This window comes from Zootoca vivipara, chromosome 7 (genome assembly GCF_965207765.1).
Source record: "Zootoca vivipara chromosome 7, rZooViv2.hap1.1, whole genome shotgun sequence".
NCBI lineage: Eukaryota > Metazoa > Chordata > Lepidosauria > Squamata > Lacertidae > Zootoca > Zootoca vivipara.
In genome coordinates this window covers 26,560,039-26,580,476 of record NC_142590.1, presented here as the reverse complement: position 1 = coordinate 26,580,476, position 20,438 = coordinate 26,560,039, and the positions used below count along the sequence as shown (strand labels likewise).

General features: G+C 45.9%; 2 protein-coding genes across 8 annotated transcripts in view; one reads left to right on the top strand and one right to left on the bottom strand.

Annotated features, from left to right (window-relative positions):
- Window positions 1–14,831, top strand: part of DNAI3 (dynein axonemal intermediate chain 3) — a 38,000-nt gene extending 23,169 nt beyond the window's left edge. Inside the window, exons 14-23 of one of the 2 annotated variants that reach the window (XR_015950985.1) lie at window positions 580–653; window positions 3,671–3,818; window positions 4,990–5,077; window positions 5,881–6,011; window positions 6,342–6,405; window positions 7,534–7,737; window positions 8,548–8,752; window positions 9,602–9,693; window positions 10,335–10,457; window positions 14,404–14,831. Coding sequence is in view for 1 of the 2 variants with exons in the window: in XM_035121728.3 (XP_034977619.1) it covers window positions 580–653; window positions 3,671–3,818; window positions 4,990–5,077; window positions 5,881–6,011; window positions 6,342–6,405; window positions 7,534–7,664; window positions 8,548–8,752; window positions 9,602–9,693; window positions 10,335–10,457; window positions 14,404–14,550 (1,203 nt within the window). In the remaining variant the exon portion in view is untranslated. The remainder of the gene's footprint in view (window positions 1–579; window positions 654–3,670; window positions 3,819–4,989; window positions 5,078–5,880; window positions 6,012–6,341; window positions 6,406–7,533; window positions 7,738–8,547; window positions 8,753–9,601; window positions 9,694–10,334; window positions 10,458–14,403) is intronic. The other variant, XM_035121728.3, reaches the window with a different exon arrangement.
- SYDE2 (synapse defective Rho GTPase homolog 2) overlaps window positions 6,123–20,438 on the bottom strand; it is a 58,789-nt gene continuing 44,473 nt past the window's right edge. The window contains exons 7-12 of one of the 6 annotated variants that reach the window (XR_015950983.1): window positions 20,099–20,198; window positions 16,037–16,226; window positions 15,310–15,380; window positions 11,847–11,915; window positions 10,322–10,386; window positions 8,435–8,810 (exon numbers count right to left, since the gene is read on the bottom strand). The gene's annotated coding sequence lies outside the window, so the exon portion shown is untranslated. Of the gene's footprint in view, window positions 6,474–8,434; window positions 10,387–11,846; window positions 11,930–15,309; window positions 15,381–16,036; window positions 16,227–20,098; window positions 20,430–20,438 lie in introns of those variants that run through there. The other 5 variants (XR_015950980.1, XR_015950979.1, XR_015950982.1 and 2 more) reach the window with 5 other exon arrangements.

Here is a 20,438-nt window from a genome sequence, read left to right as displayed (position 1 = left end):
TTGGTAAATGAGATAAATTTAATTATTGCATGAAAAACTGTGCATACGCTTGTAACTTGTGTGTGTGTGCCCTTTAAGAAAAATGTTGTGTGATGTGGATGTTGACTGTGAATTTCTAGCCTGTCCTCATTATGATGACTATAGATAATTCCCCAGTGTTCCCAACTTTTTATGTACATTATTTCAACAACCCTTTCAACAGCTTTGTAAGGTAGGCCAAATGATCGTCATGCTGCAGTTGAGGGGGTAGGGCAGTACTTAGGCGCCCTAGTATGTTTATGAAAGAGGCAAGATTTGAATTAGGCCCCATCTGCTCTATACACTTATAGCAGCATCATACCAATTTAAACCTTCATGGCCTCCCCCAGAGAATCCTGCGAATTGTAGTTGGTTAGGGGTGCATGGAGTTGTTAGGAGATGCCTATTCCCATCACAGAGCCACAATTGTGTTCTTAACAGGTGGAGGGCCACAGTTTCCCCATCCCTGCTGTTGAGCATGCCTACTCCAAAACACTTGTATAGCTACTGCCTTTTGTATTTTTGTTTCTAATAAACGTTGTTTTACTTGCTATTTCTAAGATCAACAGAATGGGCACTATGTTTGAAAACAGAGCCGGAGTTTGTGTACAGCTTGTCACCTGCTCCCCAGACTGGTAAGTCTTTCTTCTTCTTCAAGGTTTATTATGCAAGGCCCAATTCAGATGTCACAATCTCTGACATTTAAACCATGGTTTATTGGACCAGGAATGAGTTGCGTGCCTGCAGGCTCCCTCCTTGCCCATCCTCTTTGCTCCTGCTCTCCTGTGGCTTGCTTTGGCAAAGATGTCCCGATTTCCTAAATCAGTTTCCTGTGATGTCATAACCAGGAAACTGTGGTTTGGCAATGTCTTCAAACACATTGTGACTTCTGAAGCAGGTTGATAAGGTACTGTCTTCACTCTTTCTTCAATTCCCCCTTTCTTTTTTCTTTCCATTGTTTCGTGTAATAACTACTTAATACCAATAGACGAGAGAGAAAAATCCTGATGTCCCATACTACCAATTAAGCTGTTGAAAAATGTTACCTGCAAGGTTTCGCTTTATGGAATCTTGCATAACTTTTTTTAAAAAAAAACTTACTTTTGCACGAGCATTTTCACATAAGAGTATTCTTCAGCAGCTCCATTAGCATTTAGTTTGCACATGCCGTGGAGTGTCTAGATGTTAGATTTAGTGTGTTGGCAAAGGAAGATTAAGAGCAGGAAAACCTCTCTAACACACACACTGGCATTCAGAATAGTCCTCTAAATAGGAGAGGCTTCAGAGACTGACTTCCATCACCTTGCCCCCCACATGCTCAAGGTTAGAATTTGTGACATACACCCAAGCTAACCACAGCCAGCTTGTCACATATGGAAAACCCATCAAGAGACAAACACAATTGGTTCCGGAAGTCTGTACTTAACCTGAAGTGTACTTAACTTTCCCATTGAAAGTAATGGAAAGTTGATTAATCCATTCCAGACAGGTCCACGGAGTACTTAAACTGAAAATACCGTGTTTCTCATATTATAAGTCATGTCTTATATTAATTTTTTCCTCAAAAAAACACGACATGGCTTATTTTTGAGGGATGTCTTATTTTTTAATAAAGTGCACGCGGGTGCTGTTTGCCGGGCTTGTCAAGCCCAGCAAACAGCGCCCGCCGATCTTCGGTGACAGGCGGGGGTGGGCGGAGAGCGGAGAACGATCTCCGCTTCCCCCCCCCCCGCCTGTCACACAGGACAGGTCTGAAGATCGGCGGGCGCTGTTTGCCGGGCTTGTCAAGCCCAGCAAGGAGCGCCCGCCGATCTTTGGTGACAGGCGGGGGTGGGGGGAGAGCGGAGAACGATCTCCGCTTCCCCCCCCGCCTGTCACACAGGACAGGTCCGAAGATCGGCGGGCGCTGTTTGCCGGGCTTGTCAAGCCCAGCAAACAGCGCCCGCCGATCTTTGGTGACAGGCGGGGGTGGGGGGAGAGCGGAGAACGATCTCCGCTTCCCCCCCCCACCCCCGCCTGTCACACAGCACAGGGCCGAAGATCGGCGGGCGCTGTTTGCCGGGCTTGTCAAGCCCAGCAAGGAGCGCCCGCCGATCTTTGGTGACAGGCGGGGGTGGGGGGAGAGCGGAGAACGATCTCCGCTTCCCCCCCACCCCCGCCTGTCACACAGGACAGGTCCGAAGATCGGCGGGCGCTGTTTGCCGGGCTTGTCAAGCCCAGCAAACAGCGCCCGCCGATCTTCTGTGACAGGCGGGGTGGGGGGAGAGCGGAGAACGATCTTCGCTTCCCCCCCACCCCCGCCTGTCACACAGCACAGGGCCGAAGACCGGCGGGCGCTGTTTGCCGGGCTTGTCAAGCCCAGCAAGGAGCGCCCGCCGATCTTTGGTGACAGGCGGGGGTGGGGGGAGAGCGGAGAACGATCTCCGGTTCCCCCCCACCCCCGCCTGTCACACAGGACAGGTCCAAAGATCGGCGGGCGCTGTTTGCCGGGCTTCTCAAGCCCAGCAAACAGCGCCCGCCGATCTTCGGTGACAGGCGGGGGTGGGGGGAGAGCGGAGCACGATCTCCGCTTCCCCCCCACCCCCGCCCGTCATACAGCACAGGGCCAAAGATCGGCGGGCGCTGTTTGCCGGGCTTGTCAAGCCCAGCAAACAGCGCCCGCCAATCTTCGGTGACAGGCGGGGGTGGGGGGAGAGCGGAGAACGATCTCCGCTTCCCCCCCACCCCCGCCTGTCACACAGCACAGGGCCGAAGATCGGCGGGCGCTGTTTCCCGGGCTTGTCAAGCCCAGCAAGGAGCGCCCGCCGATCTTCGGCTCTGTCCCCCGATGCGCTACGGCTCGGGGAAGCAGGCAGGGAGCTCCTGCTGGGTCCCGCGCCTTCGCCTCTCGCTCGGTCGGGGCTTTGCGATAGTGCTTATTTTCGGGGTATGTCTTATTTTTCACCAACCCTTAGAAATCCTGTCATGGCTTATTTTTTGGGGATGCCTTAAAATATGAGAAACACGGTACTCAAACTGAGGCATACTTATACCGACTGTAGATATACAGCGGGAAGGTAAACGACGTTTCCGTGTGCTGCTCTGGTTTGCCAGAAGTGGCTTTGTCATGCTGGCCACATGACCTGGAAGCTGTACACCAGCTCACTTGGCCAATAACGCGAGATGAGCGCCACAACCCCAGAGTCGGTCATGTCTGAACCTAATAGTCAGGGGTCCCTTTACCTTTACCTGACACTGCAAAAAGGGGATTATCAGATAGCTAAAATGGGCTGCGTTTGGTTTGGAGGATGTAATCGCAAGTTGCTCAGGGCTGGGTTAAGAGTAAAAATCCTCCCCTTTTATTGTAGATTAATCGGTGGATTTAGGGCTTGTTTCTGCTCATTTTACTTCACCACCACCTCCCATCATGATTGTGTTTTTTGAAACCTGTTTCTTATTGGCACCCCAGTAGGGACTCACCTTTCACCCTCCCAAATGCTCTCCATTTGTAGCATATTGTAATCCTTATGACACCCCAAGGGGCTCCTTTTTCTGTGACATCTGCTTACCTGATGTATTCGGCTGTTCCTAAACAACTGCTATCTCATAGAAAGGGGATGAGGCAGGCTGGAGCTACAACCTAACTTTTCTATCATTGTCTATTCCTTCACAGCACAATCTATTTTTGGGATCTTCGAGCCCACAGGCCTGCTCTCCAGCCTTCAAATGAGAAGAAAAAGGATGAGAAAGTGCTTTTGGCTCCGCCTGATGTGCCTACTACCTTCAAACACCTGGATCTCTGCTGGAGGCCTCTCATTAAGGTACGGGGCTATGAATTCAGGAGAGCCACCAAGGTGAATTGATAGGGATGATGTGGCTACAGCATATAGTTTTATTGTTAATTTCTCTACTGTACCTTTCATCTCCTCAAGGCAGTGAGGTTTCTCTCTGAGCACTCTATGTTTCGGAAAAGAATTACAGGTGAAACTCGGAAAATTAGAATATCGTCGAAAAGTGCATTTATTTCAGTAATGCAACTTAAAAGGTGAAACCAATATATGAGATAGATGCATGACATGCAGAGCAAGATATGTCAAGTCTTTATTTGTTGTAATTGTAATTACTTGTCGTTAGGCAGGTCAATTATAAATGGAATGGAATTAATGAAATGCAATACCGATGTTTATTTTTGTATTATTGTAACTATTTGTTTTATTACTGTGGAATTTCCAAAAGAAAGCATTTGTAAAAATTAATAATAAAATAAGTTGCATTACTTTTCGACGCTATTCTAATTTTTCGAGTTTCACCCATTTTAAATTGCATGTACAAATTGTCCCACTCTGCAGCAGGGATGGCGGATAAACACGATTCATTTAAAAGCAAGCCCTACCCAATCCACACGTTCTGAAAGAAAATGCAAACTGAAAAGCAGCCGTCCTTCGAAATTTGCGCAGTTCTGAATTTCGCAGTGCAATTCTCCAGCTGGGGAATGTGTACATTTTTATTTTTATTTTTGCATCCCTAGGATAAAGTGTGCATTCATAAAAATAGCAGGCACAAATGCATTATTATGGAGGGAAACCTGCTTGGTAAAAGGTGTATATTAGGCAAAATGACATAGGAAAACGTGTTTGTGGGGAGAAATTCATAGTAAAATGCTGATGAGTATTCATAAGGACTTTCCTTTTTTTAAAAAAAAGAAAGAAAATGCAATCTGATGTGGAAATGGAAAGAAACTGAACTTATGAATGGAAAAATGATTTGGACAGCAAGCCCCACAGGGACTGATGGGAGTTGTAGTCCAAATTGCCTGGCAGGCACCAGGTTGGTGAGGGCTTGCGTGGCACAACTTAATACTTCTGACCTCTTATCTCAATACCACTCAATGTGTAAGCTGCCTTTCTGTCTGGTCACACCTGAAAGTGATGTAACTTTTAACTCAAGTTTCTTTGTGGATTATATGATAATGCTCTGCTTATCTTAAAACAGCTGAACCTGCCCAAGACAGATACAGGCGCAGAGTACAGCCCTATAAAACTTAGCTTCAGAGAAGAGCATTACCATACCAAAATTCAAGGTATGTATATATATATTTACATTATATATACATGCACTGTATAGACTAATGCCAGCACATCTCCCTCCACCTGGTTTCTACGTCATTCAGGGTTGCCCCATACCCTCTGGGGAGGGGTTTGGGGGGGGTGCACAGGAAGCTAAGCTTTTTGCTTGCAAAACCTCTGAGCCCAACACTATACATGTATTGTGGGTGCTTACTAAATCTACTTTTAGTGGAGAGGGGGGGGGAGAGCAGGGATGCAAACTTGAATGCAATATTGGGGGCCCAGGTACGCCCCACCCCACATAATTGATCACAAGACACATCGCACGCACACCATTTGAATGGCAATGCTAATCAACTGGGAAGGGGGAAGAGGCTGGCTCCCTCAAATATTTTATTGGGGGGGGTGTCCCTAGGAGTTTGAGAGAGCACGTTCATTAAATGCCATACATGCTTCCCTCGGGGCATGTCTATTCGCCGTAAGATAACCTGGAGAAATTGACAGCAATTTCTCTCATAAAACATGGAGAAACATACCCATTGAGGGAGTTAGATAACAATTCTCTTGAGAACTCCTAACTGAATAAACTGCAGGACAATGACGATTCTGAAATGTGGATTTTCCATAGCTTGCCACGAGTGGGATTTCACCTTCTGCGAAAGGCATTAAGTAATGGGAACGATTGCTGTGCTTAGTAGTTGTCGTTTTTAATGCAAAACACGTGAAATGATAGCAGTGAGTGAGTAGGAATGTGGAAAGTTTCAGGAGTTTTTGTATATACGATTTGCATAGTGATTTTATCCACATTCTTCCAAAGACAAAACACAGCCCCAAGTCAAACAGGAGGCACTTGTGGAAAAGCTGCCATATAGCCAGATACAGGCCACGTCCATGAAACCTCTGAAGTTGCTAGAAAATGTCACCAGCAGCTTTTTTGTTGGGACTGAGGTAAGTTGGACGTTTGGGTGTACAATTGTTGTTTACGGTGGGGGGAGATAAGAGGCAATGGGAGAATGCAAGGCCTGAACTTAAAGGAAAAGTAATAACCACACCATGAAGTGTATTTTACTTATTTATTTATTTTAAAAAAAGCACCTTCAAAACCATCCCCACGTTTCTTCTGCATTTTCTCAGTTTGCGGCGCATCTTAAAAACAAGGCATCATGCAGGAAATTGTTTCAATTTTGCAAACACTTTTGTATGCTTCAAAAGAGATCAAAGCTCAGTTTTTTAAAAAATTAAAAATTGTGACCAGTATTTCACTTTATGGCATTGCAGGATGGTGAAGTCCTTTGTACCGACTGGAAGATGGAGAGAGATGGGGACTCAGGAAGACTGCTTGGTATGCTTTTAATTTCTCTGGGTGGGATTCGTGTGGTTTGTTTGTTTTAAACCAAGGAAAACACAGGTCTGAAAAAAAAAATCTGCAAGTAACAGTTTCTTTAGTCAGTGTTAATGTTACTCAACTGAGTTTAACAGTACAGTAATGAGTTTGGCATTAGAGAGGTGTTGCTGAGTAAAAGAGAGAGGGAGAGGTAGAAAAGGCAAATAAATGCTGAGAACACTACTACTAGCAATGGGGCATGGGGGATAAATTCAATTATCTTCGCATTTCCAAAGCAACAGTTGAATCAAAACGAAACCACTGTTGAAAATTTTACAATTCTCCAAATTGTGCTGTGTGGTTTTCCAGCCAAGCAATGCTTTAAAAATGCACGTCTTAAGGGTAATAAATACTGCTTTGCCAAAATATTTAAATCAGGAAAAATCACATGGGTATATTGGCAGAAACTCCTGACAAATTTTCATACGGACTTTAAATTCCCCTCGCACACTGCAGCTAAGGTTTATTACTCAAGGAGATACATGCATGTATTCTTACTGTGCTGTGGGGTTCAGATGAGAACAGATGAACAGAGCATCTTTCAAAAACTAGATGTAGGTAAAGGAACTAGTTAGATTAGGTTCAGGGGCAATGTGAGGGGGTTGTCGGGGGGGGGGTCTGAGTCCTGGGGATTTTTTGTGCAGGGAGGACCTAGATCGCCTGACCTTCCTTTAAAAAACAAACAAAAAACTTTTGAAAAACTTTGTTGTGTGCCCTGCTGCCCTTAAAGCAATGTGTGGGGCTGGTAAGACCCAATCTACCTTCTTTAATTTGCACAGAGGAACTATATGCATTTGTGGCATATGGACCTGTACTTTGAGGCATTATTCACATCTGCACACTTATGCCACTTTAAACAATCATGGCTTCCTCCAGAATCCTAGGAACTCTAGTTTGTTAAGGGTGCTGGGGATTGTAACTCTGTGACGGGTCTCCTAGCAATTCTTTTCTTTATCCTGACCTCTTTAATGGGCACGGAATAGGCACTTACCAACTAGTTCAACACCTTGCAAGAGCCAGATAAAATGTGACAAAGAGACAAATGTATGCACATACAAAACAGAGTCTCTCTCTTTTTCTTGTAAGGTCAAAAGCCATCCAACACGTACATCATCCATGATGGAATTGTCCACACTGTACAGAGGTCTCCATTTTTCAAAGACATACTTCTCACTGTTGGAGGCTGGAATTTTGCAATATGGAAAGAAGGTGTCACGGTATGTTCCTCTGGAATGGGAAATCCTTAAGAAGGGGGTGACAAGTCCGTTCCAAATGTAGCACAAGGAACAGGTAGGAATGTGTTTTCAGCTATTTGTTGGGGGTTGGGGGTTAGGGGTGGGACATTGACCTGTTTAACTATTTCCTTTGATATTCTTCAATAGAAGTTTCCTGCAGATGGTTTATATGTTATATGACTCCTCTCAGTGAATATAACAGAATATTTTAAAACCAGCCATAATTCTCTAATCAAGAGCTGTTATAGTTCGAAACATATTGGATTTTTTTTTTGCAAGAAACAGAAACATGATAACACCCCTATTTCTTGCTCCTGTTTGAATAATACTGTGCCCAACTGATTCAGGACATACTGAAGGATATTCTTCAGTTCCCCACAGGTGTAGAGGTTTCACTATTTCAGCGTATATGCATAAATTCACGATGCAAGCATAGCATCTTCTGCCAGTAGAGTGGAATTTATTATATCCCATGCACCTGCCATAAATTGAGGGTACAGATCCCGAATAAATTTATATTTAATTTTCCTGTATTCTTCAATTGCAGTTAAGTTACCCAAATATAACAAAATCCTTTAAAAAGCACTCTCACGTAGAATTGTAACTGGTTGTACAATGTGTAAGACTTGTCAGCATGATGATTGAAAGTTGATGAACAGTTTAATGGGGATTTCCCCGCAGCCCCCATTTTGATGGGATGGGATGGGATGGGAAAAGGCAGGAATACTCAAAAAAAGACAGGAAGATGGAAGTGTTAGGTGAACAATTTTAATCTGGTATTTGTTTCATTATTATTTATTTATTTATTATTTATTTATTATTTATTATTATTATTTTCCTTTTGGTCTTTGCGTTTTTAATGAAGAGCGGACCTCTCCTTGTGTCAAGTTGCACAGCAAAGAGATACACTGTTGGGCAGTGGTCCTTATCAAGGCCAGGTGTTTTCTTCATTGGGAGAGAAGATGGAAATATTGACATTTGGGACCTGTTGGAGAAGACTCATGAAGCATCTCAGACCCAAAACGTCTGTATTGCGCTGATTACTTGCATCAAACCCTGGATATACTCTTGTATGTCAGTGTACCGTATTTCCTATTTCCTTACTTTGAATGTAACTTTGCAGTGGGTCTGCCAGGTTAGAAAAAAAGGAAGGCAATTCAAATGGAGATATCAAACTTGTATCACATGCACAGTTGGCTATAAGGTGGCAAGGGAAAGGAAGAATAGGGAAAGCAGCAATGCAATGTTGCCTAGGTCTGCTGGTCTAAGCATTACCCTCTGTCTTCAGCAGCTGAAAGTGGAATGAGTGCTGGAAAAAAGGCCTTGGGTGAACTACACATTACAAGCAGATGCATGAAACAGAGTCCAGGTGCCATTTTTTAAAACATGAAAAGCTGCTTCAGGAGCCACTCCCAGGTGGTTTTCTAGGGAAAAATCATTTCCTGACACCCCGTGTGGTTTCACATTCCTGCTCTCCCCCCTGTTTTGTCAGCACCCATTTCCATCCTCCCTAAATGGGCTTTTACTTTATTTTTAAATAGCACTGGGACTCAGTTGCACAGATTAATGTAGAACGTGCAGTTAGCTCTGCAGTCAGACACGTAGAAAGTTAATCTTTTGTCTTTGGATGTTAGAAGTCATAATGTTTTATTGTGATATTTCTGTACAGTATGTAGGCACACTGAGATATTTGCTCCTGCTTTTAGCTCTCTGGTGCCAAACTTTGAACAAATAGGCTTAAAAACTGTATGTGGGGATTCCAATTTAATAAGGTTTGGGGCAAAGAGCAAGAAGGCTAGGAAGAGATTGAGTTCCCAAATTAACCCTTACAGCTCATTTGCTCTGCCACAAATACTGAACACAAAATTCTTCTGTGTTTTGTGTACAACTCCTCCTGCATTCTCTGTCTTCTCTTACAGCGAAGCAACACTTCTTAGCAGTATCTGACGACTTTGGCACCTTGCATGTTTTGGAAATTTCGTGGACATTAAGCCACCCTTCCCTCAATGAGGTATGTAACCTGTTCCAGAAACTTGACTAGGGAGCGGGGCAGGGGAGCCGCAAACAAGATTTTTTGCATGGTGTTCTAAGAGTTATAGGCTGTAGTGGGCTTGGCATTGCAGGGGGTTGGACTGGATGACTCTTGGGGTCCCTTCCAACTCTATGATTTTATGATCTGGTGGCATCCTGTTGATTAACAGAGAAAAATGCAAACACGATGGTTGTTGCATTTGTGTAACAGTCATATCAGTTAGCTGGCAATTGCACACAAGCAATTGTGTACTGGGGCTGGAATGGGAGCAGAACTCAACTGGAAAACAGGCAGTTACTTTGGCCAGCTTTTGTCAGTGAAGACCACCTAAATGCAGCCTCTAATTGGCACAATTGACAAACTTTTGGTGGCTGGATTTGGGGAGAAACTACATTATCAAGAGACTCATTCATTCTTTTTTAAAAATTAAATTTTAATCCCAGTTCTTCTGAGCAGCTAAGACTAGGAGGGGTACATGGTTCTCTCCCCCCCCCATTTTTCCACACATCTGTAATATGGAAACCTGGTTCGGCTCCCATGGCTGGAAATGAGGCACCTATGTTTTCGTTGATGGATATTTAAAATACCTGTCATAAACTAAACATGCCTTGGAATATCAGCGTTCTAGTGTCCTTCATTACTTTGAGCGAGAAGTCAAACATCTGGAGTTTTCTGAAAAGCGGCGAGAATTCAGAGATGAAGAAAGAGAGAATATGGAGCGTGAGAACTTGATGAAGAAAACGGTAAGATTCTCTTAAAGTGACAAAAAAAGCTAGGAGTGCTAAGGTTTTGAAAAATGTGCCTGTTTTTCATGTACAGTGGTGCCTCGCTTTACGAATGCCTCGCACAATGAAAAACTCGCTAGACAAAAGAGTTTTGCGTTGCGAGAGGCATTCATAAGACGACAAAATTTTCTATGACCGTCGCTTCGTCTTACGAAGTGCGGCCATAGAAAGCGGCAAAGGAAGATCAGCTGTCAGCGCGGGAAGCTGACAGCTAATCTTCCTTTGCCAGGGGGGATGGAGCCGAAACGCGGCGTTGCAGCGGCTGCCCCTGCCTGTCTTCCCCTTGGACACTGAGTGGCGGGGGGGGAGACCTTCTACCGCCGCCTCCCGCCTGCCTCCCCCCACACGGAGCGCAACTTCGGAGACCTCCGAAGCTGTGCTCAGTGGGGGGGGGAGGCAGCAGCGGTAGAAGGTCTTTTCCCGCCGCCGCCTCTAGCCCCTCAACAGGCGGGATGCGGGGGAAACGCAGGATTTCTCCTGCCCCCCCCCCCGCATCCCGTCTGACACACAGTGGGGATCGTAGGGGCATCTCAAGCGCCCTACGATCCCCACTGTGTGTCGGGGGAGGCAAGCAAGACGCGGTGGCGGGGGAACGTCTTCCTCCGCCGCCGCGTCTTGCCGCGCACAGCCGGCATGGAGCGCGGTTTCGGAGGTGTCCGAAGCCGCGCTCCATGTCGGGGGAGGCAGGCAAGACGCGGCAGCGAGGGAACGTCTTCCCCCGCCGCCGCTTCTCGGCGGCATGGGGCTTGGCTGAGGTGGGGGAAAGGCGCAGGATCATTCCTTCGCCTTTCCCCCACCCCGCCCGACAGAGCCGGATCTGACGAAGCTTCCAATCCGGCTCTGTCGTTGGCAGCAGCGGCGCTTGCTCTCTTGGCTCGGGGAAGCGCCTGCCTGCCTTCCCCGAGCCAAGAGAACAAGCGTCGCCGCTGCCACCAGTTCCCCCCGAGCCCATAGGAATGCATTAATTGACTTTTAATGCATTCCTATGGGAAACGGTGCCTCGCTAGACGAAATTTTCGTAGGACGAATTGAGTCCTGGAACGAATTAATTTCGTCTAGCGAGGCACCACTGTATTCTATTTATTTTCCATTCCTTTAGTTTATAAGCAGTCCAACCCTGTGCAGTGTAGGGAAACTAAATTTAATCACAATCATAATTTAAGGAAGGTTAGGTCTCCTCATTTTCCCCTATGCTTTTTCCTCTCTCCCTTCATTCGGACGTTACACAAAACCATGGTTTGTGATAGTGCTCTTAACTGTGGCTAACAGTGCTTTGTAAACTGGTTTCAGTTAATGATTGGCTCCAGGGCTACGGTATTTTGTAGAAAGAGAGGTGCTAGAACTCACCATGAATACCTCCCTTGTTCTCTTACAATGGCGACGGTGCTCACTTGAGGTGCTGGAACTGAGTTCTGGCTGGGGGGAAAAAACTACATAAAACATGGTTTCAGCATTAAAATAAGCAATGGTTTTGCATCTTGTCTGAACCCAGCCTCTTTGGGAAATGCTTTTGGAAGGGCATGTACTGAATGCCTTTGCCAAAACATGATAACTATAATATAAAACATAGTGGTGGGGATTTACTGTTATGTAGAGTTTGAATTTGTGCCTTTTGGGGCTGTGAGTTACAAACGATAGTAGCTCTTGGCATCCGTACAAGGTCATGTGACACGCGGTAGCGGCTGCTGCTCACTGGAACTGGTAGGGCAGAAGCCCAGTAGGCGGAGCTAGAATCAATGACAGGCAGCGCCAACGAATACTAGTTTTGCTCCACCCTCTCAAAAAAGGTATCATTGGGATTGAGGAGGAATCATAGGGAGTGCAACCCCCTGGACCACTTGTGAGGCAGGCAAGTGGAGCGTTCATGGGGCATTGTCCCAATATGGGCCAGCCCCTACTGATTCCATGTCTGAGGTAGCAAATTCAGTGAAGGATACCTTGTAGTATACAACATGTTTGAGCTGCTGTACTGGTAAAGTGTTCTTGTTTTAGAAGCAGGGTTTGTACCCTGAATATGAACACTTGGTGGTGTTGCTTGCTAAAGCCACCAGGCTCAGGACCTCAAGGGGTATTGAGGGGAAGGCATTTCCCTGTATGAACCAACCTGGACCCTGCCCTTATCTGATGCCCTCCTCTATGCCCCCCCCCCATTACAGAGAGGCCTGGAGGATGGACAAGAGAAAACAGGCTGTCTCCGCATGCTTTTCATTATGTTTTTATCATTGAAGTTCTGTAATGATATTCTTAATGTTGTTCACTGTCCTGGGATATTCTGATAAAGGGTGGCATTGTGGTCTAAACCACTGAGCCTCTTGGGCTTGCCGATTGGAAGATCGGCAGTTTGAATCCCTGCGACGGGATGAACTCCCTTTGCTTTGTCCCAGATCCTGCCAACCAAGCAGTTCGAAAGCACGCCAGTGCAAGTAGATAAATAGATACTGCTGTGGTGGGAAGGTAGACAGTGCTTCTGTGCACTCTGGCACTTGTTCAGGGGTGGCAAACCAGAAGGCACGCCGCCGGCAACCCGCTCCATAGTGTGCTTCTTCCTACGCAGGCGGAGCGGCGAGGGGCGTCTCCGCTGGTGCCCCTCGCCCCTCCGCCTGAGTAGGAAGAAGACAAAGCGCGCTATGGATCGGCTTGCCGCACGCTTTGTCTTCTTCCTACTCAGGTGGAGGCAGAGCGGCAAGGGGTGCCAGCAGCCGCCGCTTGCCTCCGCACCACCAGGAAGAAGTGAGGCCAGAAACATTGGGGCCTCCGCGATGGCGGTCGTGCCGCTGCCACAGTAGCGAGGGGGCGCCGTGCTGCCCCCGCGGCGCCCCACCCCCTATTGTGACGCCCCTGCACTTGTTCCGTTGGGCCACATGACCCAGATAGCTGGCTGTGGACAAATGCCGGCTCCCTCGGCCTGAGAGAGATTAGCACCACAACCCCAAACAGTGGTGCCTCGCAAGACGAATTTAATTCGTTCCAGGACTCAATTTATCCTACAAAAAATTAATCAATGTGTTCCTATGGGCTCCGGGGGACTGGCAGCGGCGCAGGCAGGCAGGCAGGCAGTTCCTATTGGCGCCTGCCTGCCTTCCCCAAGCCAAGAGAGCAAGCGCCGCTGCCAGTCCCCCGGAACCCATAGGAACACATTGATTAAGTTTCAATGCATTCCTATGGGAAACTGCGAGCCGATGTCGGCTGTGTGCGAGGCGGCGGGGGGGATTAGTGGAGAATAAGGATCCTTATTCTGTGCTTCTCAACCCCCCCCCCCCAATGCCATGGACACCCGGGAGCATTGGACAGGGCTTTGGAGAAGCGCTGTGCCTTCTCCGAAGCCCCGTCCAATGCCGGCTGTGTGTGAGGCGGTGGGGGAGAGAAGTGGAGAATAAGGATCCTTATTCTCCACTTCTCTCCCCTGCCGCCTCGCATACAGTCCGATGTCGGCTGTGTTCCCCTCGGGGAAGACAGGCGGTAGCTCCGTACCCCGATGCCGAAGCGCGGCCGGGGCTTGCCAAGGCAGGCGGTGACAAGCCCCGGAAAGCAGTGCCCACTGCGCTTCGGCTCTGCGCGCTGCTTGCCAGGGCTTGTCGCTGCCTGCTTGGCAAGCCCCGGGAAACCAGCTGTAGCGCGGGAAGGCGGCAAAGGAAGATCAGCTGTCAGCTTCCTTTGCTACATTCTATGGCCGCGCTTCGCAAGATGAAGGGGCGGCCATAGAAAACCTCGTCGTCTTGCGAGTTTTTCGTTGTGCGAGGCACCACTGTAGTCGCCTTTGAATGGATTTAACCATCCAGTGGTCCTTAATAATAATAATCATATCATCATCTACCTAAGAGGCTATATTTTAAGGCTTTGAGAATTAACTTTCCCCCCTCCAACTCAAAAATGTATTTACAACTTTCCCCCTCCTTCCTTGCAGAGACCGCCAGGTGGCCAGCGGTCAAGAGAATTAATGGAAGAACAGACAAATCAAGAATATATAGACTATTTGGATCTAGAGAAGACCATTCTGACTCGTCTTGGGATACTGAAGGGACCAGATAAATACACCTCCAGGACCAACTAGCTGCATAAGACAGCAACATATTTAGAATGACACTGATCCAAAGACCTGAGAAGACCCTTGTGTGGTTTTGAAAATTTGCAATTCAGGAGAGCTCCCACAAGCCAAAAGGACCTGCTGCTGTACTGTTCAATTTGCAGCCTGTCTTTTTTTTTATTACAGTAAAAAAAAAAAGACAGGCTGCAAATTGAACAGTACAGGGTTGGACTGTCCAGTGTAGGAAAATGCCCCCCTCCCCAATATGGCTGTAGGTACAGTATCATAATAAATATACAGGTAAGCAACATTTTCACACATGGCTAAAGGTGTGTATTGACAATATAATAATTGGTTTTGCATTTGAGATTAATTAGAACCTGTAGCGCCTTAATGCAATAATCTACTGCATATTCAGTCGTTATCACATAACGTACACAGAGATTCCAAGATGATGTTAACAGCTGGCCTCAGCAATACTTCAGCTTTCAAAGTGGCTAAGGTTGATTTAGGCCAGAGCTTTTCCAAACTTTTCACGTTGGTAACACGCTTTTTAGACCTGCATCATTTCGCGACACAGTAATTCAATTTTACTAGCATACCGGAGGTTAAACGAACCCCTTTCTGAGGCTGCTGAATGAAAAAATGGGCGTCGCAACAGACATGACTTAACTATTAACAGTAAGCAACCAGCCACACAAAAGTCAGCGGTTGCTACAACCTCTCCACAAACACATCTTCTCCCCATGTAGCCAAGCAAGAGGCATAATCACCATTCAAACTCACCTGCAGTCATTGTTTACATAGTTCTTCTGCCCAGTACACATTCTCAACATATAAACGTCAGGATGCACAAACTGAAATAGTAAAAAGATTTGTGTTGAAGGGAGCACCTTTCCCTTGACACACAAAAGCTGTATTGCAGCAGGAGAGCAGCTTTCCCCCTGGAGAAGTTAAACAACAGCTTGACTATTTACCTGTGCTAATGAACAGCACCTGATTAATATTAATGTCACTCTCTTATTGGTTGGGGTGACATTTTTTCATCATGCAGTACTGCCTATTGCTATGTTACCAGGTCAGGTACTATGTAAACAATCAGAGACCATTAAGCAGAAATTAAAGGCTTCAGAGAAGGGCAGGTTAGACTCTTAAGAGGGTGAATCCACACTTTCCACAGCCTGCTGTGGTAGCGGAGGCTTCTGTCAAACAAGTGTCCATACGGCCAGGGCAGAAAGCGGAAAGACACATGGAGACAGTTTGCAAAGCGACTCTTACCAGTCTGCAATATCCACTGCTCCTGTCTAGCTTTCATCAGTGAAAGTAACAATTACTGTTGGGAATCATACAGTTGGAAGAGACATCAAGGGTCATCTAGTCCAACCCCCTGCAGTGCAGGAATCTCCGCTAAAGCATCCATGACAGACGGCCATCCAACCTGCTTAAAAGCCACCAATGAAAGGGGGTCCCCAACCTCCAGAGGGAGACCATTCCACTGCCAAACAGCTCTTACCCTCAGAAAGTTCTTCCTGATGTTTAGCCGGAATCTCCTTCCTTGTAACTTGAAGCCACTGGTTCGAGTCCTACCTTCTGGAGCAGGAGAAGACCAGCTTGATCCACCTTCCATGTGACAGCCCTTTAGATATTTGAAGATGGCCATCGTACCGCCTCTAATTCAACAACCCGTAGTAGATGCTAACCACCTTGGGGCACAGGAAAGTGGTAATTAGAAGAAAAGCTGGGAAGAAAACATTAAAAAAAATAGAATAGCAGAAGGTCTAACAGAATACACAGTGGCCAAAGACCATTTTAGGTCTCTGTCCTCCTTTTCTCCCCAGTCCAAATGATCTTTCAGTCACCATCTCTTAGATCCTCTCTCTCACACCTGGTAGCAGCATGCCTCTGAATGCCAGTTGCTGGGATTCAGAAGTCGGGAGAGGCATCTGGGTTGGCCACCGTAAGAGCAAGACGAGGTGGCCTGTTGGTCTGATTTACCAGGGCTTCCTTTATGTTCTTACACATACACATGACCCAGACTGTATGCCCAAGACAGCACATTCAAATATCACGAGGTGATGAACAAGTGACCCCTTAAAATATGTTTACCCACCTTTCTCTTACATACACAGACAGGCTAAAGAACAGCTAAGGTGGATCCCTGCCACTACCTTTTCAATAAACCCTCAAGTATTTGAGTACAGCCACAATTATATATATATATAGAGAGAGAGAGAGGGAGTGATAAATGTGCTTCAAATACCCACACATGCATTTTGTGTACTAGACTAGCCCCCCTAAAACATTAGTGGCCTTGAACAACCAGATGCGTCCCAAGCTTATCAGATTTAGAGATTTGTGCTGCAAAAATCCCGAGGATCTATTTTTATAAGAGAAGTTACCAGCTATTTTTAGCATACCACTGTAGCTATCTCCCACCCACCGGGGCAGGGAGGAGGGGACTGGCTGGCTCACCAAACACTAGTTTCCTTAGTGTATTTTGCAAAATAAGCTACCAAGGGCCCCAAAAGAATGAGCTGGAAGGTTCAGCCTAGGTGAACAGACATGGGGCCTCCATCTGAACCATATGGTGGAGGCAGGGTTAGATCAATAAACTTGTACTTGACAATGTTCCACCCGTCAGCATTCAAATATGAAAGGTGGACAGAGACAGATGGAGGCAGATAACAAGAGGCCACAATTCAGTAGTCTGCTGTCAAATGCTTCTCTCTCTATTCACGAGTAAGGAACATGGGGTGGCTGCACTTAAGAACTGAAGAACAAAAATGCCTGCAAACAAGAACTTCACTATTGTTGAAATAATCGCATTGCAAAAGGCTTCCACACCAAAAAAAATAGCATTTTTAAAAAGTTAATAAAAAGCACATGCACTGCTTAAACTGCAACGTTAAGAATGAATCACATGAACCATTCATTTGCACTGTTGCATAAACCCAGACAAACCTGCTGAAGATGCCAAACACAGGTTAGCTCTGCTGGCCTGTTTGCACCATGCTGACCTCAACCCCCCACCCCCATCACGTCCCACACTCCATGCCTGCCTGCTGCAGTAGTAAATCAGCCAGATGGAAGGCAGGTAAACTATATGGGTTCGCCAAGCTATCCACTGCAGGCTGACCTACAATCTTCTCTTGAGAAACTGGAAATCCTAGACTCGTGTGTTAGAAGATGTTCATCTTTCCTAAAGCAAGCAAGCTGTAATCCTTGCATTTATTATTGTTTGTCTGCAATTTGAATCCTAATCCTATTCTTTATTGGGGGGGGGGGACTATGCCTGATGGCAATATGTACATAGAGTGGACCCTATTATATAAACTGTTACATAATATAACAAGGAACAGCTTACACAAACATATACCACCAGTTTAGGTGGCTTGAACAACGGACAGAAAGCTGAAATTCAGTACAGGTTTGGGGCTCTTTTGCATTCATACACTTAACCAGCTACGGATTGAGGCTGGGGTGGGGGATTGCACTACCAGTCAGCAATGTATTTATGCTGGTAAAATGTAAACTGTATTAACCAGGGTAGAATCCTGGCATTCCTCTGTTCTTAATAAGAGCAGGAAACATTTACATGCATGGCACAGAAGGTTCTAATAAAATGAGCAAAAACCACCAAGTGGGTCACCATCACAGTTCTTAATTTCCACACATCTAATTTGTAAATCATGCAGGCACACAATCTATCTCTAAGCAGGGATGTGCTGAAGCCATTAATTTAAAACAGATTTGAAGCCATTTAATACAGGCTCTCAGATTGCATTTCAATTTAACAAATGCATCATTAAATTGTTTCCTGACAGATGATGAATTCCTATTTGGGAGACACAAGTTTTCACATAATTTTTTTTTATCATCTGTGCTTGTTGAAACAAGCGCAGCTTTCATTCAGTTCTAAAATAGTGTGTATGGAAAACGTGCATCTCTCTCAAATAGCCACAAACAACTGCTACAAAGAAAACGGATATAAATACCTCTAACGTGGTGGACTTAGTATTAGGCTTTCTTAAAACTAAAGTTTTTTTGTTTACTTGCAATGTAACAAAAATATAACAAAAACTACTGGCCAAAATGCCAAGACAACTTGAAATCTTGAAATTTGCTAAGAGAATTAAATTCAGTCACTGCTCATACATTACTGAGTTCCACAGCCTGTTCTATGGATCGGAGAACAACCATGAACTTCCTGTCATGCAAGGCAAGGCCGGGGTAGTGGCAGAGCAGCCATCTGGGGCCCCGTTTCCAACCTCTAGAGCTATCCTCTTTCCATGCTTGCCCTGAGCTTACTACCAGTAGCAACAACAAAGGTGAGTTGCTTTGAACTCTCCCTGTAGGCCAGTGGTGAGGAACCTGTGACCCTCTAGATGTTGTTAAGACTACAATTCCCATCACCCACAGCCAGCTTCATCAGCAGGGATGGTGGGAGCTGGAGTCCAGCAACATCTGGAAGACCACAGGTTCTGCACCCCTGCTTATAGGCAGTTGTACAGGTTAGTCCAGTGGGAAAGTGAACGTGAATGGGAGGTGGGCGCAGAAGTTCAGGGGGGGGGCAGTGAGTGCATCCCCCCCCCACCGCCCTTGGAAATGGTCTAGATGAGAAGCACTTGCATGTACAGTCATATGCACAATGGCCTAATTTGTGTGATTATTCCCCCTCTAACATATGTTGCAGCAGGGAGGTGGGGACGATGACGATGACAATAGAGTCCTTGTGTGCTTGTAGCTCATTAGGCCTCTGGGAAATTGATCAAATTACTCAACAACATGCTGTTCTGGCTCGAGATACAATGTGTATAGACTAGAATTTTACTCATTTTCTGTTGGGAATTTGTATGTTCAAAAGCTGTTGGAAAGCTAAACATTCTGATAGCATGTCTGTGTGTGTGCTAAAAGGGCATTGTGATTTTCACAACGCGACAAAGTAGGCTACTTCCATTCTCATTATGCAAAGGGCAAATATGAAAAACGCAAAGCTAGGCTCTCTCTCTGGCCCAATTCCAATCATCCATCCACTGAGACATGAAGGCTTCGTTTGTACATCCATGTCCATTGCTAGACAACTGCAACATCAGTGGCTTTCCTGCGTGAATGAGACACCACAGACCCAAAACTACAAAACAAGGTTTTGCTACTTATTCTGATATACAAAAACTAAAGAGTTTCCCAATGTTGAAGTTCTCATTTATCTAAAACTATAGTCAGCGGAACAACACGAATGCAGAAGATCAGAAGCAAGCAGATCAGATAGGCAATGAGTTTTCAAAGGTAGAAATGGATGTTTGGGAGGAGACAATACTGTACTCCATCTCTTAGGAAGGTATCCTAGAATATCAAGATGGCAACAGAGAAGAAGGCCATAAACATTGGGAGCACTTTCACACCATAAACTTCAGTGACCAGGCAGGTCTATTTTAGGAGACGCATCTTCAGCTGAACTCATTCCATAACAGCAAAACATTAAACCTGGCTTGGTAGCAAATGGCAAAACACGTGCTGTAACAATGCAACAATTCACCCAGTGAGCTGGAAACAAATCTGTTTTCTGATAAACTACCTCTGGCTGGGAAGAAATAGCACTGAAGTCGCCACTCAAATTCCTGCATGAGATTAGGTCTTCGTCCTCCCTCTCAGTCGCTGGCATTGAACGACTAGCCCTGAAAAATATGAAGGAAAACTTACATTCACAACCACAGTAGATTCTGTGTGGGCAAATACATTTTCAAGGTATTATGTAGAATCAGAAATACATCCAACTTATCTTCGAATAATGGCAACCAGGGCTTTTTCCAGCCTGAACTCGCTGTTGCGGCACCTCTCAGGTGGGCGCCATTGTCATTCTAAGAGAACGAGGGAGTTGTTCATGGTGAGCTCCAGCACCTCTTTTCCTAGAAAAA